Source organism: Pezoporus wallicus, unplaced genomic scaffold (assembly GCF_028554395.1).
Source record: "Pezoporus wallicus isolate ANWC-B61680 ecotype Strahan unplaced genomic scaffold, APGP_CSIRO_Pwel_v1 contig_736, whole genome shotgun sequence".
NCBI classification, from domain to species: Eukaryota; Metazoa; Chordata; class Aves; order Psittaciformes; family Psittacidae; genus Pezoporus; species Pezoporus wallicus.
The window spans coordinates 1,299,084-1,318,092 of NW_026639744.1; the positions used below are offsets into that span (position 1 = coordinate 1,299,084).

Consider the following 19,009-nt stretch of genomic DNA (forward strand, 5'->3'; position numbering starts at 1 on the left):
ATATGCATGTGAGTGTGTGTCTGTACAAGCCTGTAAATAGTCAACATCCGGACGGCATTTAAGAAAATTTCCTGGTTCTCTTAGGCCATAGGTTGAAAGTAGTGATGAAATTTGCTTGAAAAAGAATAAATACAGGTTTTTTAGGTCTTGCCCAAATACTAATAAAATCTGCATCTTTGGGCTGCTTCCACCAGCTATGGGGCTTGACTCTGTGACAAGCTTAAAGCTAGAAGAGAGGGCTCATGACAAGCGATTTGGCAGGTCCTCTTGTTCTTGTCGCCATCTGGCCCTAATGAGCTCCACATGCTGTGCTCGGCAGGCACTAGCCGGCGGGCGCACTTCAGGGGCACACAGGGAGCACTGCAGGCCCTGGCGCTGCGGGAGCCTGCGGGTCACACCAGCTGTGCCCAGGGCAGGCATCATGCCTTTACGCAGGTCAGGGTAAAATGGGTGCTGTAGCCCAGGCTCCCAGATGTTAAATTAAAGTTCAAGTAATTCAAGGAGTTGCAGCGACTGAACGTAAACAAAGACCTGTTCTCTCAGGACCTGTCTTTCATGCTGCCCTAAATGGAGAAGGCAAGAGCTATCTGGGAAACTGGAGCTGGAGGGCGCTGCAGTTAATTGCATGAATCGAGAGGGAGGGAAGAGCGGCAAAAAAGCAAAAGTATTCTAGAGAAGGTTCCTGTTGTTGACATTGACTTACTTCATTTTAAAAGCAACTTTCTTAGATTAGTTTTCTTTCACTTGATACATTCCTTAGTTGTGTATGTAAGGATCTGAGAAGGGAAATGAGAATTTGGCCCAAACGTTGTGACAGCCAAAGCAAGTATAACAAAAGCACTTTTGAAATAGGGGAATTTGGCTCTGGGTGATATGACAGGACAGCAAGGTTCAGCTGGCTAAGGCCAGTACCAGCACTGGGAGGAAATAGAGTTCACCACAGGAACTGGAAAAGGTCCTGCAAAGACTTGAAACCCGGAGCTAGGTTTCCAACTGCATGGACTGGATTGTTCATTTAAGAGATGCATACACACTGAGAGGTGGGGGTGGGATATCACAGGGGTTCTTCAATGAGTCTCTAGACCATTATCTTACTTATCTGTGTTACGAGTCTCACAGCTTTGCATTATCTAGAGCTGAAGTCTTTTTGGAAACAGAATGGTTTAAGTTACTCAGTTCTACATGGGAAGATGTAACCTAAATATTCTGACTGACCTTTGTTGGGTCCTTGTGGTCCCAGTTCCTCCAAAGCTGGGTGGTACTGGACAGTTTGGCTGGGAAAGTTTCTGTGGCAGCTCAGCAGCTGCTGGGACCTCTGGTTGGAAGGAGCAGCTCTGGGCATCCCAGCCAGACTTGCAGTCAAAGGTCCCAGTAGAGCAGATGCCTGCCTATGAGTTTATCCTCTGGGCCCTGCAAGAGATCACAGAAAACTGGCCAGTTTCCTGTATCAAACTGGTGATCCAGCGAGTGGCCTTCAGTTCATTCTTCCCAAAAGGTGATCCAGAGATGTGGGGTCTCCTCTCCTGGAGACTTTTCCTGCAGGTAAAATCAGGTTGCTTCTATTTTATCTTCTCAGGTTCATTCTGGAAATCTGGGAAGTATCTCAGTAGATGTTGAAAAGCTACATTACTACCTCAGTTGCAGTGTTGTTAGCAGGGTAGGGTTATGCCCTTGAGGAGCCCAGGAAGGACCAGGCAAACCCTCTCTTAAAGCAGCTCAGAGGGTCATAGACATGATGATCTGTGAGCTGAAAGTGGGCTGGGGAGACTTGTGCAGAGCAGGATTTGGTTGTGCCATACATTCAAGTAAAGGGCAGACTTTTTGGGATTTGTAGCCCAGTTCCTGCCATTGTGCAGGAGGTTTCCCTCACTGCTTGTACCACTGGCAACCCGCTTCATTCTTTTCCTTTCCTTCTTTGTTTGGGACATGTTTGGATGCCGACTCCTATGATCTGGTTCAGTTACCAAACCACAGCTTTGGAAATATTCTTTTTGCAAACAACAAAGTGCCTTTTGTGAAAGTCCCATTTCCTAAACTAGGGATTCCAGTTGCAAAATTAATCTCACTTTTACAAGCTGTTGTAGAAATGGCGTTATTTTCTTAAAGAGCTTGTGTGCTTGTACAATGTCTGGCTATGCAAGCTGGCATGGAAAGCATTTGTGTTCACCACCACACAGGAAAGGTAGACTGCAGACATGACTAATTTCTGGAACCCATGTTTCCCTTTATCACAGCAGATGAACGTTCTGTAAGCCCAAGTCCAGCACCAACTTGGAAAAGACCTGCAGAACAGCAGATCACAGTTTCCCCTTGTACTAACTGCAAGGAAATGTTGTCATTTGTTGTGTCTGATCCTCTGACGCCTCCTCTCACGTGCAGTGGTTTTCCTTACAGGTGGCCTGCATGCAATTCATCAACATCGTTGTCCACTCAGTGGAGGACATGAACTTCAGAGTCCACCTGCAGTACGAATTTACAAAGCTTGGCCTGGATGAGTACTTGGATGTGAGTATGATCTGGGTCTCCACCACCTCTTCAGCGCAGATCTGTTCCCCACGGCTGGGCACATGTGAGCCAGGCCCACCTACAGCCATGGTGGGTCCACACCACATCCCTCAGCTCTGCCACTGCCCGGCCTAGCCTTAAACCTCCTTAAAGCCCTCACCCGAGAGCTTTTAGGAGGGCAGAACACGGTTGTCCCATGGTCTCTGCTAAAAATGCCATGCCTTGGCTGCTGACTGGGGGCTGTGGCCTGGAGCCATCCCTGCAGAAGAAAAATCAGCTGCAACTAACTGCAATTACAGACTGGGAGCTAAATTTTTAGCTTTGCCTTATAACAAAGGGAGGATGAACCGCAGTCGTCCTCGCCCATGCCACGTCCCTGACCTCTAGCTGTGGGCTACAAGCCTTGTGTTGACCCCAGCTCAGATACTGCCAGGGCCCCCTCCATCTCTGCATGAAAAAAATCCTCCTTTGAGTTTTCTCTTGTTAGCCAGGTGTTTTCTTGTGTCCTCAGGGAAATGCTTGCTTTCAGAAGAAAGCTGCTTTTGTATTTCCCATTCTTGTATTTTTCTTTCTCTCCCTGTTCCTGCCCTTGGGAGTGCACATGAACATGGTACTCGTATTGACGAGGGATTGAGTTGTCCCTGTTGACTTCTGCTCAGCAGTAACCAGGAGAGAGGTTTTCTGCTGTCTGCAAGACTGAACACAGGTCTGTTTGGGGACCCAGTGTGGCACAAACCCTGCAGTCCCCTGGGAACAGGCAGAGCATTTCAAAACTGGTGCTCTGGTGTTATCTTTGGAGATAAAGCATGATCACTTTGAACACAGCAAACTCCAACGCAAGGTCAGTGGGAGCAATTGGACGGTTTGCTCCAGGCCATGTGACTGCTTTGAACCCAAACACAGGCCTCCTCTCTGCCTACTGGACACTGAGCTGGAGACCACCATGGGCAGCAGCAGGGCCAGCCCCACCGGCTGCATGCCTCCCTGGCCTTGCACTCTCTCAGAGCTGGGACATGGCATTCAGAGCTTGCACAGTCAATGAGCAAGCACAAAAGAAAGCAGTAACATCCTCTGTAGTAGCACAAGATAAGATGCTGCTTAGCTTTATTTGAAAGGTCTGGATTTTTGGTTTAAAAAAAATGACTTTTTTATTTATGACCCCAGCTAACATTAGATTGTGGTGTTCTGGGTGATGGAAGCGGCCTGAGCTCCCACTGCTCTCCCCACCCCATTTGCTGTCTGCGTCCCTCTTGCTGCGAATGGCTGCCAATGCTGAGTGACACGCTTGTCTTCTTGGATTTGCAGAAACTGAAACACACGGAGAGTGATAAACTGCAGGTGCAAATTCAAGCTTACCTGGATAACGTTTTTGATGTAGGAGCTTTACTGGAGGATGCTGAAACCAAGAATGCAGCCCTGGAAAGAGTTGAAGAACTGGAAGAAAACATTTCCCATGTTAGTACCACACTTTATCACCTTTGCCTCTGAAGTAGTTCGGAACCCACTCTGCGCATGGGCTTTGCTATGGCCTATTTTGGGAGGTGGAAGCACAGACACAGCAGGGCTACCGCCTTTCGGGTCAGGTTCACTTAGAAAAAGCCTTAGGACTACTATGCTTCTGCACTGGGGGAATAATCAGGTATTTGGCAAATGAAGGAATCTGGGAGATGTCGGGCAGGTAAACTTCCTGGGTGCTTTCAAGCTGTATTTTGGACCTCGTATTCTGTGTGTTTAATTTTCTCTGTGCTCCACTTGCTACGAAGGCTTGTTCACAAACTGTTTATTGGCTTGATGAGAAAATGTCTTATTCTGTCATTTTATTTACTCTCCTATCTGATGCAACCCCTAGCTTCTTACAAAGGATGGCATTGCCTTGTTAACATGGGGCTTGACGCAGCGTTTCTGTGTACATCAAGGGATAGTTTAGCCTGTGCTCCGCAGTGTATGACTGCTCACATGGACACAGCTGCAGTGCTTGCACACCTCATTAGCATCAGCCAGTTTATCCCCAAAAGCTGCTGTGAGCTGGGAGGTGATGACTCCCTGTGCCTGGGGGCCAGCGGAGCAGAGGTCCCCAAGGCCCTGGTGCAGCAGGTTTGCAGCTTCAGAGGCTTCAGCTTCAGTTTGGTTGCAGTTCCAGGTGGAGTCAGTTGGCACACAGAGCCTCTGTGCAAGGTTATTTCATAAGCTGGGGAAGCTAATTTACATAGAAACTGCAAATTCATTAGTAATGCAGTACTGGTAAATAGAGCAGATAACCCCCCCCCATCAGTGTCTTAAAACACATTAGTGGGCTTAAGCGGGAAGGGACTGAAAAAGAGATACTAGTGCTTGCTCAGTTCATTGTTTGTTCACGGCTTTTCTGTCCCATACCTTCTTATTGTCAGTTACTGTAGTCCAGAAAACATGGCTTGGCTTTTTTAAAGTCAAAATGTTTTTCCATACATTAAAAAATCATAAATGGTTCATCATTCTCTTACAATTCTTATATTGCCATCACTTAGAATAAATGTTCTTAAAACAACTTGCTATTCAGCACTTACCCCTTTGAGGTGCCTCTCTGTGAGAGATAATTCAGTAGAAATGGCAGTGTTGGCTTCATAGATCTCCTTCTAGCTCTTTGGAAACTTAATGGCTTACTCTGGTGTCACATTTTTAAGGGTTTGGTTTTGATCTAGTTACATAAACTGTACTCATCCCAGGACCCATGGACGTAATTTTCTGTCATGTGTTGACAGAAATGCTAATAATAGAATTATAGAAGTTTTATTTCAAAAACACAGCAACCGGTGCCACCTCACCTCTGCAGCCTTGCCTGAGGAAGTGTGATAATGGTGGTGATGGAAAAGCCAACAAGAACTGTGAGGCTTTCAGATCTCAGGATTGTGGGGCTGGCAGAAAATGAAAATGAACCAGAAGACAGTGGAAGTAAAAAAGAAAATAAATTCATAAATAATCAAATTAACTTCCTTGTGAGAGGTGATATTTACACATTCCACCATTTCAGCGTCTATTCGTTTTGCAACAGTGCCATTGTGATATTCTGTGAGGTTTTGGGGTTTCAGATTAGACTTAGTGTGTATGGAAATAATTGCATTTTAAGTGCTTTATTATAGAATAGGCTTTCTTAACCTGGACAGTTTCATAGCTACATTCCAGCCAGGTTTTTTGCTGGTAATACCTGAAGAATAGCATTCTTCATCAGAAGAACCTTCAGCAGGACACTCAGCACCCTCTGACCACATGCAGAGGATTTGGTGGAAGATCAGTAATTTACCATCTACCCCTGCTCCAACTGTTCCTGACATTTTGGTTGAGAAAGCTACTGTTACCCACTTATATAATCTGTTTCTCTTTTTGAATGATAGTTATCTGAAAAACTCCAAGATACGGAGAATGAAGCCATGGCAAAGATTGTGGAACTGGAAAAACAGCTTATGCAAAGAAACAAAGAACTGGATGTGATTCGGGTAAGTGCAGTGGGAAAGCTCTGGCTGGATGCCATGCTTCAGGAGAGCAATCTTCTTAACACTTGGTGTATGGGAGGTAATGATTCTGGCACAAGTGACCTCTGGTAGCTTCCTGATTCTGAACCTAGGACAGATTTCAAGTAGAGTTACTTGTGCATGAACTCAAAGATGAACATAAAAGCTTTTTGAATGTGCCAGTGCATCAGTGAATGTGGTCCATCCTATTGCTCTGGTTTGTAACATCGCTATTTGGAGCTTTGCACGTGGTTGGCTGTGGAGGGGCATTCAAGGTAGACTTGAAGTCCTTTTTGGGCTGTGCAGCTGCAGGACAGGAGCAAGTGCCCTGTGTCTGTGCTGTCAAGCACAGCCAGCTTTCTGTGAACAATCCAGACATTACTTCTTGGTATACAAACTTAGTAATAAAAATATTGATATAATATTAACTAACTTCAGCCTAAATGCCATCTGAAAGTGTGGCTGCTTCTAGGATTCCTTCAGAGGGTCTGCCCTGGGTTTGTGCAGGCATAGTCTCCTCTCTAGATCAGGAGCTCTGTTCCTGCTTCCCTGTATGGGCCAACATCTGCTTATAGGTAGAACAACCAACAAGGTGGCAAATAATCTGCTGAAGTCAAAACTGAGGTAGCGTACCTACAGTACATGTTCAAGACTAGCATAAGAAATGAGAGACATCATGGAAAAACGAGAAATTCTGCACCCCCAGGTGTTGGTGGCTACGGGTGAGATTTCTCCCAGGACTCAGTATTGTACACAGCCTTGCTGCTACCTTGGGAAAAACACAAAATGAATGCTTCCTCACCATTGAAGACTTGCTTTGCATCAGAGCTCAGTGTTAGATACAGCCTGGCGCAGTGACCATCCAGTGTCAGGCTATTCCTCTGTTTCTGACATTGGTATTCTGTTCTGTGAATACAAGTGCAAATTCCTTGTTTCTGTGGCATTCTCAGGAAATCTACAAAGATGCAAATACCCAGGTTCATACCTTGAGAAAAATGGTGAAAGAAAAAGAAGAAGCCATCCAGCGACAGTCAACACTGGAGAAAAAGATCCATGAACTGGAGAAGCAGGGAACCATTAAGATCCAAAAGAAAGGTGATGGTGACATCTCTATCCTTCCTGTTGCTCTGGCCTCTGGGATGGTGCCAGCAGGGTCAGAGGCTGGGTCTGGAACATGTGTTGCACCAGTTGCTGGAGCTACATCTTCAGTACCATTGCCACCACCTCCACCACCATTACCCACCTTAGCAGCGGCATCTGAGGCAGGTAAGAAGCCTTTTGTCCCTGAGATGCGGGCTGGTTGGGAGCTGAAAGTGGAGTTTGTTGTGCTGGGGACAGTCACAGCAGCCTTGTGCCGATAAAACCACCTTCAGTTGTAATGAGCCTGCAGGTCATGGCACCTTGCAGGAGCTGAGGATGCTGAGGTCCCCAGCTGTGTTTGCACTCTCACTCTCTGGGTAGCTCCCGTGTTTGTCTGATCCATTTCTGAGCCCTTCAGTCAACATTAAAAAATGCTGGTTTCTTTCATTAAGGTAGTTTCCTCCCATGTTAATGCACTGAAGTACTTTGGGGAAGGGTCCACTAGTGCTTGGGCCAGTCTGGTGAAGGAGGAGATGTATAGGGGGGTGGATGTTGTGACATTTTGTAAGCATTCTTGTACTACTTCAGTCTATGTTCATTGAAATGCCTAATTTTTCCTTGATCTCGTAGTGCAAAATGGTCCTGTGTCGGTGCTGATGCCACCTCCACCACCACCTCCACCACCGCCTCCACCACCACCACCACCACCTCCTCTCCCAGGTCCAGCTTTGGAGACAGCTCCTGCAGCTCCGCTGCCTCCACCACCCCCGCCATCAGCACCCCCGCTGCCCGGGACAGCCTCTCCCACTGTGGTGTTCAACTCAGGGCTTGCAGGTAAAACACCCATCCATTTTCCTGGTATGCTGTGGGTCACTGGCAAAGTAAGCAAAGGCAAGTCAGGGCACATCAGCTAGAGTGGACAGGGTGCCAAGGTGGGACTTAGTCACCCGTTATCTCTTACTGGTATTATAGCAGAAAGGATTTATAAAAGGAAAGAGCATATATCAAGAAGACAGTTTTGGTTTGGTCTGGAAGAGATGCCTTCTTCAGTGAAACTAAAGCTATTGCCAGAAATATTTTTCAAACATGATCATTTTTGGCTTTAAGGAAACAAAATATGGTTTTGAAAGAAACACAAAGCTTCATGGTTTTGATTTCTTCTGAGAATTTTGTGAAGAAATATCTGTGCAAGCAAACGGGAATTTTTTTGAAAGGAAGGAAGAACTTACTTGACCATCTTTGATCATGTTTTTATGCACTCTGACATATGCCAAGCATCTCAGGCAGCAAGTGAATGCTAACTGGCATCACGCCACTCCCCCTCGCAAGAGCATGTTATTGAGCCCAGAAAGAGAGACTGAGGAGCTCTGATTAATAGGGTGGGGATTTTTTTAATTTTTAAACTGATTAAGTATTCCAGCCTTTCAAGTTTCCTCTGAAAGCTAGAAGCATCATGGAACTCCAGGGTCCCAGAGTGTATTACAAAAAGGAAAAACCACAGAAGGCACAACACAGCTGAGGTTACAGGCTGATCCTCCCTGGTGGGTTTGGCAGAGCAGGCAGTGGTTGTTTGGCAAGCAGTGCACAGTGGCAGGGGGTGCTTGGACGTGGCCATGGTGGGGCTCGGGACTCAGCTACCGGGGGCACAGGAGCTGCTGCATGCAACAGGGGTTGTGCCACCAGGTGCCCAGATGTCAAGCTTTAGCCCCACATCCTTGTGGCATTAGTTGGGTATGGGAGCACTGGGACAAGCCTTGCTTCTGCACACGGCTCCTGTGAGCTGCGCCAGTGGCGAGTGGCAAGCCCTGAAGCAAGAGCTTCTCTCTTAGGTGCTTGAGTGAGATGCCCAAAGCCAGGTGGGATGGATATTTTGTTCTTCAGTGGGTTAGGAGAAAGAAGGAGATGGAAAGTGCCTTGTCTTGATCCAATGGCTGCACAGAAAGGAGCGTTGACAGAAACCAGGGCAGGAACTTTGTCTGGGTCAGAGGGGAGTCAGTGAAAGAACAAATTTGCTTTTTTTGACCATTGCTAACATTTTTTTCTCTGTTCTTTCTGCTTCCTGGTAAGACGGGCCAATCAAGCTCTTCTGTAGGTTGCTTTCTGCTAAGTATTTACGTACCTCTCCACTTTTCCCTCTGTGCTGTGCCCGTGTGTGTGCCTGTGGACTTGCGTCCTGCAATGGGGAGGGAGTGGAGGGGTGGGGGGAGGCTGATGCAGGGGTTTGCTGGCCAAAGCCAGAGCCAGAGCATGTGTTAGCTTTGGATATGCTGCCAACCATCAGGATTTGGCACCGAGGAGACCCTGATTCATCAAAGCACTTCAGCAAGTAATTAAGACACATGGTTTCTTTTGAGCCACACTCAAGCTAAGCTCTCTGTACTGGTCACACCAAGGATGGGCTTTTCCCAGGGAGGCCAAGTGTGAAGCTGCAGCAGCTCTTGCCAGTGGCGAGTACCCTCTGCAGGGCCTGGTCCCCAGCATGACCATATCCCCACTGCATGGCTGGCAGCAGCACAATTCCTGGGAATGTCACCTTGCCAGGGCTCTATAGTGGAGGAGGAAGGGAAATTTTAAGAGGTTTTGATTAGCAATATCAGGAACTGGCCCGTGAGGCAGTTAGCTTTCTTTCCTGTCCTAAAATAACCCAGAAGCAGTTAATAATCTATTCTAATACATGTGCAAGCGGAAATTTTGTTTGGGTTTTTTTCAATGGTTGTTTCAGATGGAAAAAGCAAGGGTTTTTTTCATTTTAGGGATTATTCTGAAGTAACCACATTAATTAAAGAGTAAAATTCTGTTTAGTTTAGATGAGCAGAAGTCGATCACGTGTGTTCGTGTCTTCCAGTTGAATAAGCATAATTCCCAAAATACACAGCTGAATATTGTGTATGTTCCCTGTTGTTCACTTATGGTTCTTTGTTTCAAGCAAATACTCTTGCCAGTAATTTATTTTTTGTGATGTCCCTGCAAAATGAGCATGAGCATGAAAGGGACATGGACACACAACTTGATTCTTGTTTTTAAAGTGGAATGACAAAGCAACAGAAATGTTTTCAGCATTCACCAGACTCCAGTGCACAACGGGACTGTGTCCTGAAGTAGGTTGTTTCTGTCCTGGCTAAAACATGCACACAGAATCATTATGGAAAAGTAAAATGATTACTTGCTCAAGTGCTTTGCAACCTGAGAACCTGGAATCTTCTGAAATGGAGGGACAAAAATCTAGCAACCCTACAAAGCATGGAATACTTGGCAGGATCACTCATGCTACAAGTGCAGGGTAGGCATAAGTGAGGAGCAAACACTGGACTGCACAAAACCAGACATGATCCATCCTCACGTGGGGGTAGCGGTGAACCTGTTTAGGTGTGCTGCGGGGCTGGGCATCCCCGGCAGGGGTACCCCTGCCTCCCCTCTGCCACCAACCAAATGGCTGGTTTTTTCCGTCAATGGAGAGGAAGAACCAGGGTTTCTGTTTCATGTTTGCAGCTTGGAAAGAAACAGTTTATTTTCTCAGTACTTCAGAAGCAAAACATTGATTGATGACTTTAATGAGCAACCTGGTTTTGTAGCAACTACCATCTTCATGTTTACATCAAGATACAAAGAAATGAGAACTCAGTTACAGAAATTATTCATGTGCCTTCCAGACCTGTTTGCAATAGAAATAGAAACGTGTTGCTGTGACATCACTTTTCTGTACTCTTGATGAGTAGTCAGTATTTTCATAGCTTATCTGTGTAACTTACTAAATAGTTTACTGGTTCTGCACAGCACAGGAAGATTATTAAACCAGTTATTTCAACCATGTTAAAGCTCATGTGTGCTGCAGCCTACCTCTTTTTGCTTGAAAAGACAAACCTGGTGAGAAGCAGTAATGCCCCATTGCAACAGGCAATGGGAGGGGCTGCTCCCTATGCCAAAACCTTAGGAAAGGGGCTTTTATTTCCTTCTTGGCACCTATTCTGCGTTGAGTTTTGTGACAGAGGTGACAGATCAGCTGCGCATGCCTGTGCATCAGTTCACATGGGGGTGGGCTCTGCAACAAGCAGGACAGGGTTAAATTGGACCACTCTTTCCATTTTCTGTAGTGTTTAAATATAGCCCAGGCTTTTAAATCAATCCATCATCATGCAGTAATAAATTAATAACACATCTCGTTTAGTGAAGTTGTCACAGTGTCTGGCATTTAGTCCTGTTCTGCAGAGCCTGGGCCTGAAAGAGATGAAGGGCTGGATGAAAGCCTTTCGGCACTGTTTGCCTATCCAGGCAGCAAGATCTCTCCAGGTTTTGAGTGTGATAGTTTAGCTCTGGCCGGTTCTTCCTCCAATGCTGAAATCCCGACTCAAAAGCTGCAGTCTAGGCATGTGGGGTGTTTTTGCTGGGAGAATTTGTCATTTCCTCTCCTCTGGTATCTTTAGCTGTGAAAATCAAGAAGCCAATCAAGACCAAATTCCGCATGCCAGTGTTCAACTGGGTTGCCCTCAAACCCAACCAGATTAATGGGACGGTCTTCAATGAAATAGATGACGAAAGGATCCTGGAGGTATGAATGCTACTTGCTGCCTTCTGCTCCTACTTGTGTCCATAACACAAGTGAATATCAGTGATTCCAGCAATTGTGTTGCCAGATGGCTCATCCAGTAGGCCCTGGTGCCCCATGGGTCAGCATGAGTGCCTTGGTTGAGAATTAGGGATGGTAGCTGTAGTGGTACTGATAGTAAAGGGTGCATACCTGTTGTGTGCATTTGTTTAAAACAGATGATCCAAGATGAGAATGATTTATTTTTTCCCAGCCTAAAATTGCTGATCAGTCTGTAGGAGTTAGGCTTGGGTGGTGGCTGTGTGCCAGGGAACGAAGCCTAAAGCAGCAGAGAGCAGAGCTGAGCATGCAAGGTCTTGCATGCTCCTTGTGCCCTGAAGATCCACGTGGCTGGATAAAGCACGAGTGCTAACATGAGTGTTTTCCTGAACTTTTGAACGTGTATAGGGCTGTTGGGGGAAGAGGCCACATTTCCTGATCAGTAACTCAGGAACGCATGGTGGTTTCATCTGCAGCCCCTGACTGAAGTAGTCTGCTATAGTCTCAGCCACCGCAAGGTTTTTATTGTAGTTTTGGCACAATATTAGGCAGCATGGGTTTTAGTGTTCACTGCAGGAGGGATAAATCATTTTCTTTCCTTTTTAGGATTTAAATGTGGATGAATTTGAAGAAATATTTAAAACAAAAGCCCAAGGTCCAGCCATTGATCTTACTTCAAGCAAGCAAAAGATAACTCAGAAAGGGTCAAACAAAGTCACATTACTGGATGCCAACAGGGCAAAAAATCTTGCTATTACTTTAAGAAAAGCTGGAAAGACAGCAGATGAAATATGCAAAGCTATTCACGTGTAAGTAAAACACTTGTCAGCAAAGAAATCATATTCAAGATTTACTGTGATTTTGGTAAGTGGAATGGTTTTGAACCGGCAGTTGATGTAAATGTTTTTGCATCTGGAGAAAATCCAGGAGTAAGGATGGAACCATTCTGAGTTCCCAGAAATCAGATTCCCTTGAACTAAAAGTTAAAACTTGCAGCTTTATGTCACTGTATCACTATTGAGGCTTATCAAATTAACACTTCTCTTATTAAAGAAGCAAATTCATATATATACAGAGTATGCCACTACATACCGCATCTCTTGTTCTCTTTGCACGGTATTTTCTGTTACAGTGAACACTCAAAAGCCAGAGTATCAGGAAGAGGCAATTATTTTAGTTTTGCTCCATGAAGCACGAGTTTAGTCCAAGTGCAGAAGAAGGTTTTTCATAGAATTAGGTTTATGTAATGGCTGCAGGCAGTGCCAAACCCCAATGTAATACAGGTGTGTCTCATCCCATGCTGATATGGACTGTTGCCAGCTGACTCCAGCAGGTCTCAGGTATACCTGCTCTGTGGGGCTGATCCTGAATCCATCCAAAGGCATTTAGTACTTGTGGCCATGACAAACATCTGCCATTTCTCCAGTGAGGAATATCTTCAAAGTTTGGATGCACAATTGTTAAATTTGATCTGGTGAGGAGGGTGACCCAAACCTGCTGCAGATTGATGCAGTTTGGCTGTTGAGGTTTACAGGGCTCTGGCCCAATTAAATAAAACTGCTGTTTGCTCCTCCCTGCCTATCTTCTCTGATGAAAATTCTTTGGAAACAGAAACAGGGTGCCCAGTAGCACCATTCACATCAGCACAGTGACCTTGTTCACATCTTCATGTGCAGAGAGCTTCACATGCAAGACTGTGTCCCCAGACCCAGCCAGGGCAACAAGAGCAAGTCACTTCACAGCATCTTCATAGTTTCTTATTGCTATACTGACTCAGGCTAATGTGTAGCTGAGCAGTGTAGGAAGCAGAGCTGCCTTTGGCAGCTTTCTCTCTTCTTTTACTTTTCCATCATTTTATGTAGAGCTTTGTCCTATCACCACTTTTTCCGGTTTGTTATCACGCAGGTTTGACCTGAAAACGTTGCCGGTGGATTTTGTCGAATGCCTCATGCGGTTCCTGCCCACCGAGAACGAAGTGAAAGTGTTGCGGCTCTACGAGCGGGAAAGGAAACCCATCGAGAACCTGTCTGACGAAGACCGGTTCATGATGCAGTTCAGCAAGATTGAGAGGCTGATGCAGAAGATGACCATCATGGCGTTCATAGGCAACTTTGCAGAAAGCATCCAGATGCTGACTCCAGTGAGTGAGGGGCAACCCTTGGGGACACTGGGGTGATGCATGGGGTTCAGCCACTGCCTGAAAGCTGTGCTGTGCAGCGCGGGTCAGCTTGTGGGGAGCGTTACAGGGTGTGGAGTGGTCAGAGACAATTATAGAGATTTTAATTTTTCTAAGACATGGAGATTGTTCCAAGTGTTGTGGGGCAGTTGCGAGCTCTGACAGGGACAGAATGAGAAACACACTCATGAAAAAGTGGTTTTCTAGCTCTATTTTCATAGAGCAGTGACTCTAGTATCCCAGGGGCTGTTTGTACCGCAGCTTATAGCCTGGGCTGTTAGGGAAAGTTATCATCAGTGCTGGCCCGTGGGCTCTTTGAAGTGTGTACCACCCAGCCTGATGCATCTTTCACAGTCATGAGGATTGAAATGTAAATATGGGTTTACCCAACTGCATCTGAGTGTGGTAAATCTGCGGTGCAAATGAATTGTTGGAAATCCTGATGTGTCGGGGCAGGAGAACATTCATGCTAGGGCCCACAGGATGCATGAAAAACGAGAGGTTTTTTTTTCAGAGTTTTTTAGATTTTAATTTTACTCTTGGGTTGGACATGCATTAACCAAAGCACTTCCTGTCTTTACCTGCAGCAACTTCATGCAATAATAGCTGCATCTGTCTCCATAAAATCATCCCAAAAGCTTAAGAAAATACTGGAGGTAGGTGTGATGTTAGATATGTTCAATGGCTCCATCACTCACTGGTGTGTCCCCTTACATGTACTGAAACAGTACATGAGTGCTGATATACCAGCTCTCCTTCCAGAGGTTTTTAAAGCACCATGCATTTGTCCTGAAAATTCATCCTCTGTTCTGTTTCATCTTGGCAGATAATCTTGGCTCTTGGAAACTACATGAACAGCAGTAAACGAGGAGCTGTGTATGGATTTAAGCTACAGAGTTTAGACCTGGTAAGTAAACCAGAGATGCCTTTTGGGCACTGGGTGTGGCAACACGTTTCATGTACATGGCAAGAGTGGCTTCTGGGGGCACATGGTGAAGACAGACCATGGCAGCGGGCAAAGCACTCCCTGACAGGGGGTGTAAGTTTGCTTTGCTTATTGTTATTTTGGGGGGCTGCTTAGGAGAAGGCACGTGTCTTCAGAGGCCCTGCAGACCACAGCTTGAAAGCTACCTCCTAAACAGCTGAATGAGCTTTTGTAGCCATGCCTATCAGGTGGAGAAGCTCTGGCTGAGTCCCTTTGCTTGAAGCCTCCTGTGCCTCCACCCAACAATCTCTTTGCCTTTTCTCCCCAGCTTCTAGAAACGAAGTCAACAGACCGAAAGCAGACTCTGCTGCACTATATTTCTAATGTGGTCAAGGAGAAGTACCAACACGTATCCCTCTTTTACAATGAGCTTCATTACGTGGAGAAGGCTGCTGCAGGTACTGTGACCCTTCTGTCCCTGATGAGTGGTGGTGGCGGCATGCATGCCATGCAAGGGACTTCACTGCATACTATGGGAGCTCTTCTTGGTGGGGAATTGTTCAAGCTTCAGGCAGTTGCACAGCAGGAATGATGCAGCATTTTTATTTCATTTCCCAGTGTCTCTTGAAAACGTCCTCTTGGATGTGAAGGAGCTGCAGAGGGGCCTGGATCTGACAAAGCGTGAGTACACCATGCATGACCACAACACGATGCTGAAGGAGTTCATTCAGAACAATGAAGGGAAGCTAAAGAAACTGCAGGATGACGCCAAAATAGCCCAGGTATTTACTTATTCTTAGTGTGCAAGTGACACAGTGAATAGTAGCATGTCACTGGAAGTGCTTTATATATACAGCAGGGATGAGAAGGTGCAGCAATGTTAGAATTGCAGAATGGTTTGTGTTCAAGTGCTAGATGTAGATGTGCTAGTTTGAGCCAGGGGTTTCATATGCAGATGAAATCTGGACGCTTTATACTGAATACTGCAGTAATGGATGGGGAGTTTATCTGGAAATACATGCTATGCAGTAAATCTGTGCTTTTTGTAGGACGCTTTTGATGATGCTGTGAAGTATTTCGGGGAGAATCCCAAGACGACACCCCCCTCTGTCTTTTTCCCAGTGTTTGTCCGGTTTGTGAAGGCCTACAAGGTAAATGGAGCATCGTCCTCTTCTGTCCCTCCAAAACCGAATTTGGTACCTGCACGGCTCCAGACTCCCAACAAGCCACCTTATGGCTCCCTCTAGCTTTGACGCAGTGTAAACTATTCCTGACAGCACGGCAACAACAGCCGGAGGCAGCACAAGTAGTTGTTTTGGGATTATTTTCAGGGCTGAAAGACAACAGGGCTGTCTGGGATACTGGAGGAATCCTCAGAATGTCTGAGTGGCTGCAGCTTACACCTTTAACACTGAATATGTGTCTTTTGAGACTGGGAGAGGATGGTTTGTGCAACCTAGGAAGGTCTCTCCCAGCCGAGTGATTTCAGACTGTGTTGAAAGGCAGCTAAGTTGCTGTGCCTGATGTTTCTTCCTTGGAAAGCCCCATGGTAGCAAGTGATAGTGCTACTAATTTGTAATTTTTAGGTTCCCTGTAGCAATTGAAAGCTATAACCTCTGGGTTTTTTTGTGATAAATAGCAAGCAGAAGAAGAGAATGAATTGAGGAAAAAGCAGGAGCAGGCCTTAATGGAAAAACTTATGGAGCAGGAAGCATTGATGGAGCAACAGGACCAAAAGGTAAGAAACAGATAGATACATCTTAACTGGCAGGAGCCATCTCATGTTTTTTCTTAGAAAGTTCAGAAACTTCATCTCTGTGTAAGAAATTTAGTTGGCCAATTTACAGCTCCCTAGAAATAGGGTCTGTGGACTTTTTCTTCTTACATAGAGAGAACTGAAATAAGCTGGAAGCGTTATGGTGTATGGTTCTGCTACTTTTGAAGTCTGCAAAATTAAGAAAAACTGAATGAAATAAAATTAAATGACTGAGAAAGTCATCTCGTCCACACTGCCATTAACTAAACTTCATTCTTCTCTGGCCTTGTATTTGTTACAATCCAGCGGGTGTTCAGTGTGCAGAGCTTCCCATCGCTTACTGGGACAAGGAACAATCCTCCCCAGTCCTAACCTGTCAGGGCTTGGTGGCAGGACTGAGCTCCACGTTACTGTTTTGTAGGTATTTTCCTGACTTTCCTTTTTTTTTTTTTTTTTTTTTTTTTGAGTTAACATTTCAGATTTGCTGGAGGTTCCCATGGCCCTAAACCAGACATTTTATCAGCTGGTGCTGCTTCCAGCAGCTGTTGTTGGATCTTTAATTCCAGCCACGCTTTTTCCCTCAGAAGGAAAGATGGTTCTCCTTATTCCCCTGATGCTTTTCAGGGGTGACAGCTTGAAGCTCCAATTCCAACCTGAGAAGGCTTGGAAATAGGCTACAAATGTAAGAAGCTTGGCAGCCAGGTTAACTTGTGATTCTGTCCATCCTCTTCATGGGATGTGAGCTAACTGCCATGTTCTCCCGGTCTTGCAAAATTGGGCAGAAAACTGGCAGTTTCTGTTGCTACCAGTGCAATCACCTGGTGTTTCACACTCAGCAAAAGAGAAACAGGATAGCTGGAGGTCAGGCCTTACAAATCCTCTCTTCTTTTCTTTCAGTCTCCTTCACATAAAACAAAGAGACAGCAGCAAGAGCTGATTGCAGAGCTCAGGCGGCGGCAAGTCAAGGATAACAGACATGTATATGAAGGGAAGGATGGTGCTATTGAAGATATTATAACAGGTAACCGCCTTTTTTTCTGTAATCTCAGAGGCCCTTTCACAGTGGATAAAAATGTGTATTTGCCTAGTCGCTATTGTAAGTGCTTCTTGTACTTCCTGAAAAACCATTACTTGAGCTTAGGAGAGTGTTTATATGATGTGAAGCAAGCATAGAAACCTTTGCTAATGGTACATAACAAACAAACCCCAATAACCTGCCCTCAGGTATCCGATGCCAGTGCACACACCTCAGACACACACTTGGTTTCTTAGTTCTTCTCTTTTAGCATGTGGGTCATACTCATTCACTGATCTTTACAGTAGCCAGCTCAGTGCCTGATCTCAGCAGATGCTCCGGTGGGGATATGCATGCCGTGCAGATCTTTCCCAGAAACCTTTTTTCCCCATAAATGGAACGAATGACAGATGTTTAACATTATTAAGAGCCTACATTTTCATTAAAATGTACTAACAGTAATTGCACCACATTATTGCACAGTTACAGCGAATCATTTAGTCAAACCTGAATGATTTATGACCCTAAACTGCTTCTGGTTTTACTGCTTCTCAGACTGGTAGGCAAAGTCTGCACTGATCCCAACCCAGGGTTGGAGGGAGAGGTACAGAACCCACTGTTGGAGCCCAACACAGTCAGGACTTCGGTGCAAGTATTTGCTGATAAAAAGAGACACCTTCTGAACTGCATTTTGCCTAGGAATCAGATAATTTTTAGTTTGTACAGCTGCTCTGATTGCAGTACCGTACTGCAATGATTTTGCTGCGTGTTCTTCACCTGTGGTGTGGAAGGAACAGGATTTTAATATTTCTGTAGCTTAACAGTCATTTGTTGCCACAGAAGCTCAAAAAAAGTTCACTGGGTAGGATTTCCTTGGCTACTGCTCCTGAAAGTTTTTTTTGTAGGAGGACAGGAGAGCTGTTTTACCACTGACTAAGGAAACCCAGGGAATTCTTGCCCAACTGGATGACAGGGCTGAAATGCTTGAAGCTTTCACAATTCTTTCTAACCTTGATTAATAGCTTCCTAAGATCCTATTCTTAATTTAAGGGGCAGAGTTGCTATAATATCTAATCTGTTACTGCTTCTACAACTCCAGCAGACTCCTGGAAGCTTGTTTAACTGGTAAAGTATTCTGCTTTGTGGGAGAAACAGATTGTGTGGCACAAGACCATCCACATTCTAAAGGCAGTCCAGTTGGGGGAGTGCCAGACTAATAATAAAGTAATACTAAAAGTCACAAAAAGTCAGGTAGGACTGAGGTCAGGTGAATACTGCCTGTGAGATCCCTGTCAGTGGTATGGAAATGATCAAAAGTGTTGTGCATAGGATACACAAGAAAGCTCTGCTGATTCACAGCAGAGCTCTGTCTAGCACCACACCCTTTTCTGGAGCACATTTAGCAGTAGTCTCTCAAAGCAGTTGAAAATGATGTAATATAAGAAATGCTTATTCAGAGATTTGCAACTGCCTCGTTGAAAGCCC

General features: G+C 45.4%; 1 protein-coding gene across 11 annotated transcripts in view; it reads left to right on the forward strand.

Annotated features, from left to right (window-relative positions):
* FMNL2 (formin like 2) overlaps positions 1-19,009 on the forward strand; it is a 145,348-nt gene that overhangs the window by 122,672 nt on the left and 3,667 nt on the right. For 7 of the 11 annotated variants that reach the window (XM_057415693.1, XM_057415692.1, XM_057415695.1 and 4 more), the window contains 16 exons: positions 2,395-2,505; positions 3,811-3,960; positions 5,874-5,975; positions 6,941-7,256; positions 7,701-7,904; positions 9,138-9,158; positions 11,492-11,616; positions 12,259-12,461; positions 13,558-13,792; positions 14,416-14,484; positions 14,655-14,735; positions 15,082-15,211; positions 15,372-15,535; positions 15,803-15,904; positions 16,393-16,491; positions 17,407-17,530. In XM_057415693.1, coding sequence (XP_057271676.1) covers positions 2,395-2,505; positions 3,811-3,960; positions 5,874-5,975; positions 6,941-7,256; positions 7,701-7,904; positions 9,138-9,158; positions 11,492-11,616; positions 12,259-12,461; positions 13,558-13,792; positions 14,416-14,484; positions 14,655-14,735; positions 15,082-15,211; positions 15,372-15,535; positions 15,803-15,904; positions 16,393-16,491; positions 17,407-17,530 — 2,236 coding nt within the window. The remainder of the gene's footprint in view (positions 1-2,394; positions 2,506-3,810; positions 3,961-5,873; positions 5,976-6,940; positions 7,257-7,700; positions 7,905-9,137; positions 9,159-11,491; positions 11,617-12,258; positions 12,462-13,557; positions 13,793-14,415; positions 14,485-14,654; positions 14,736-15,081; positions 15,212-15,371; positions 15,536-15,802; positions 15,905-16,392; positions 16,492-17,406; positions 17,531-19,009) is intronic. The other 4 variants (XM_057415696.1, XM_057415697.1, XM_057415698.1 and 1 more) reach the window with 1 other exon arrangement.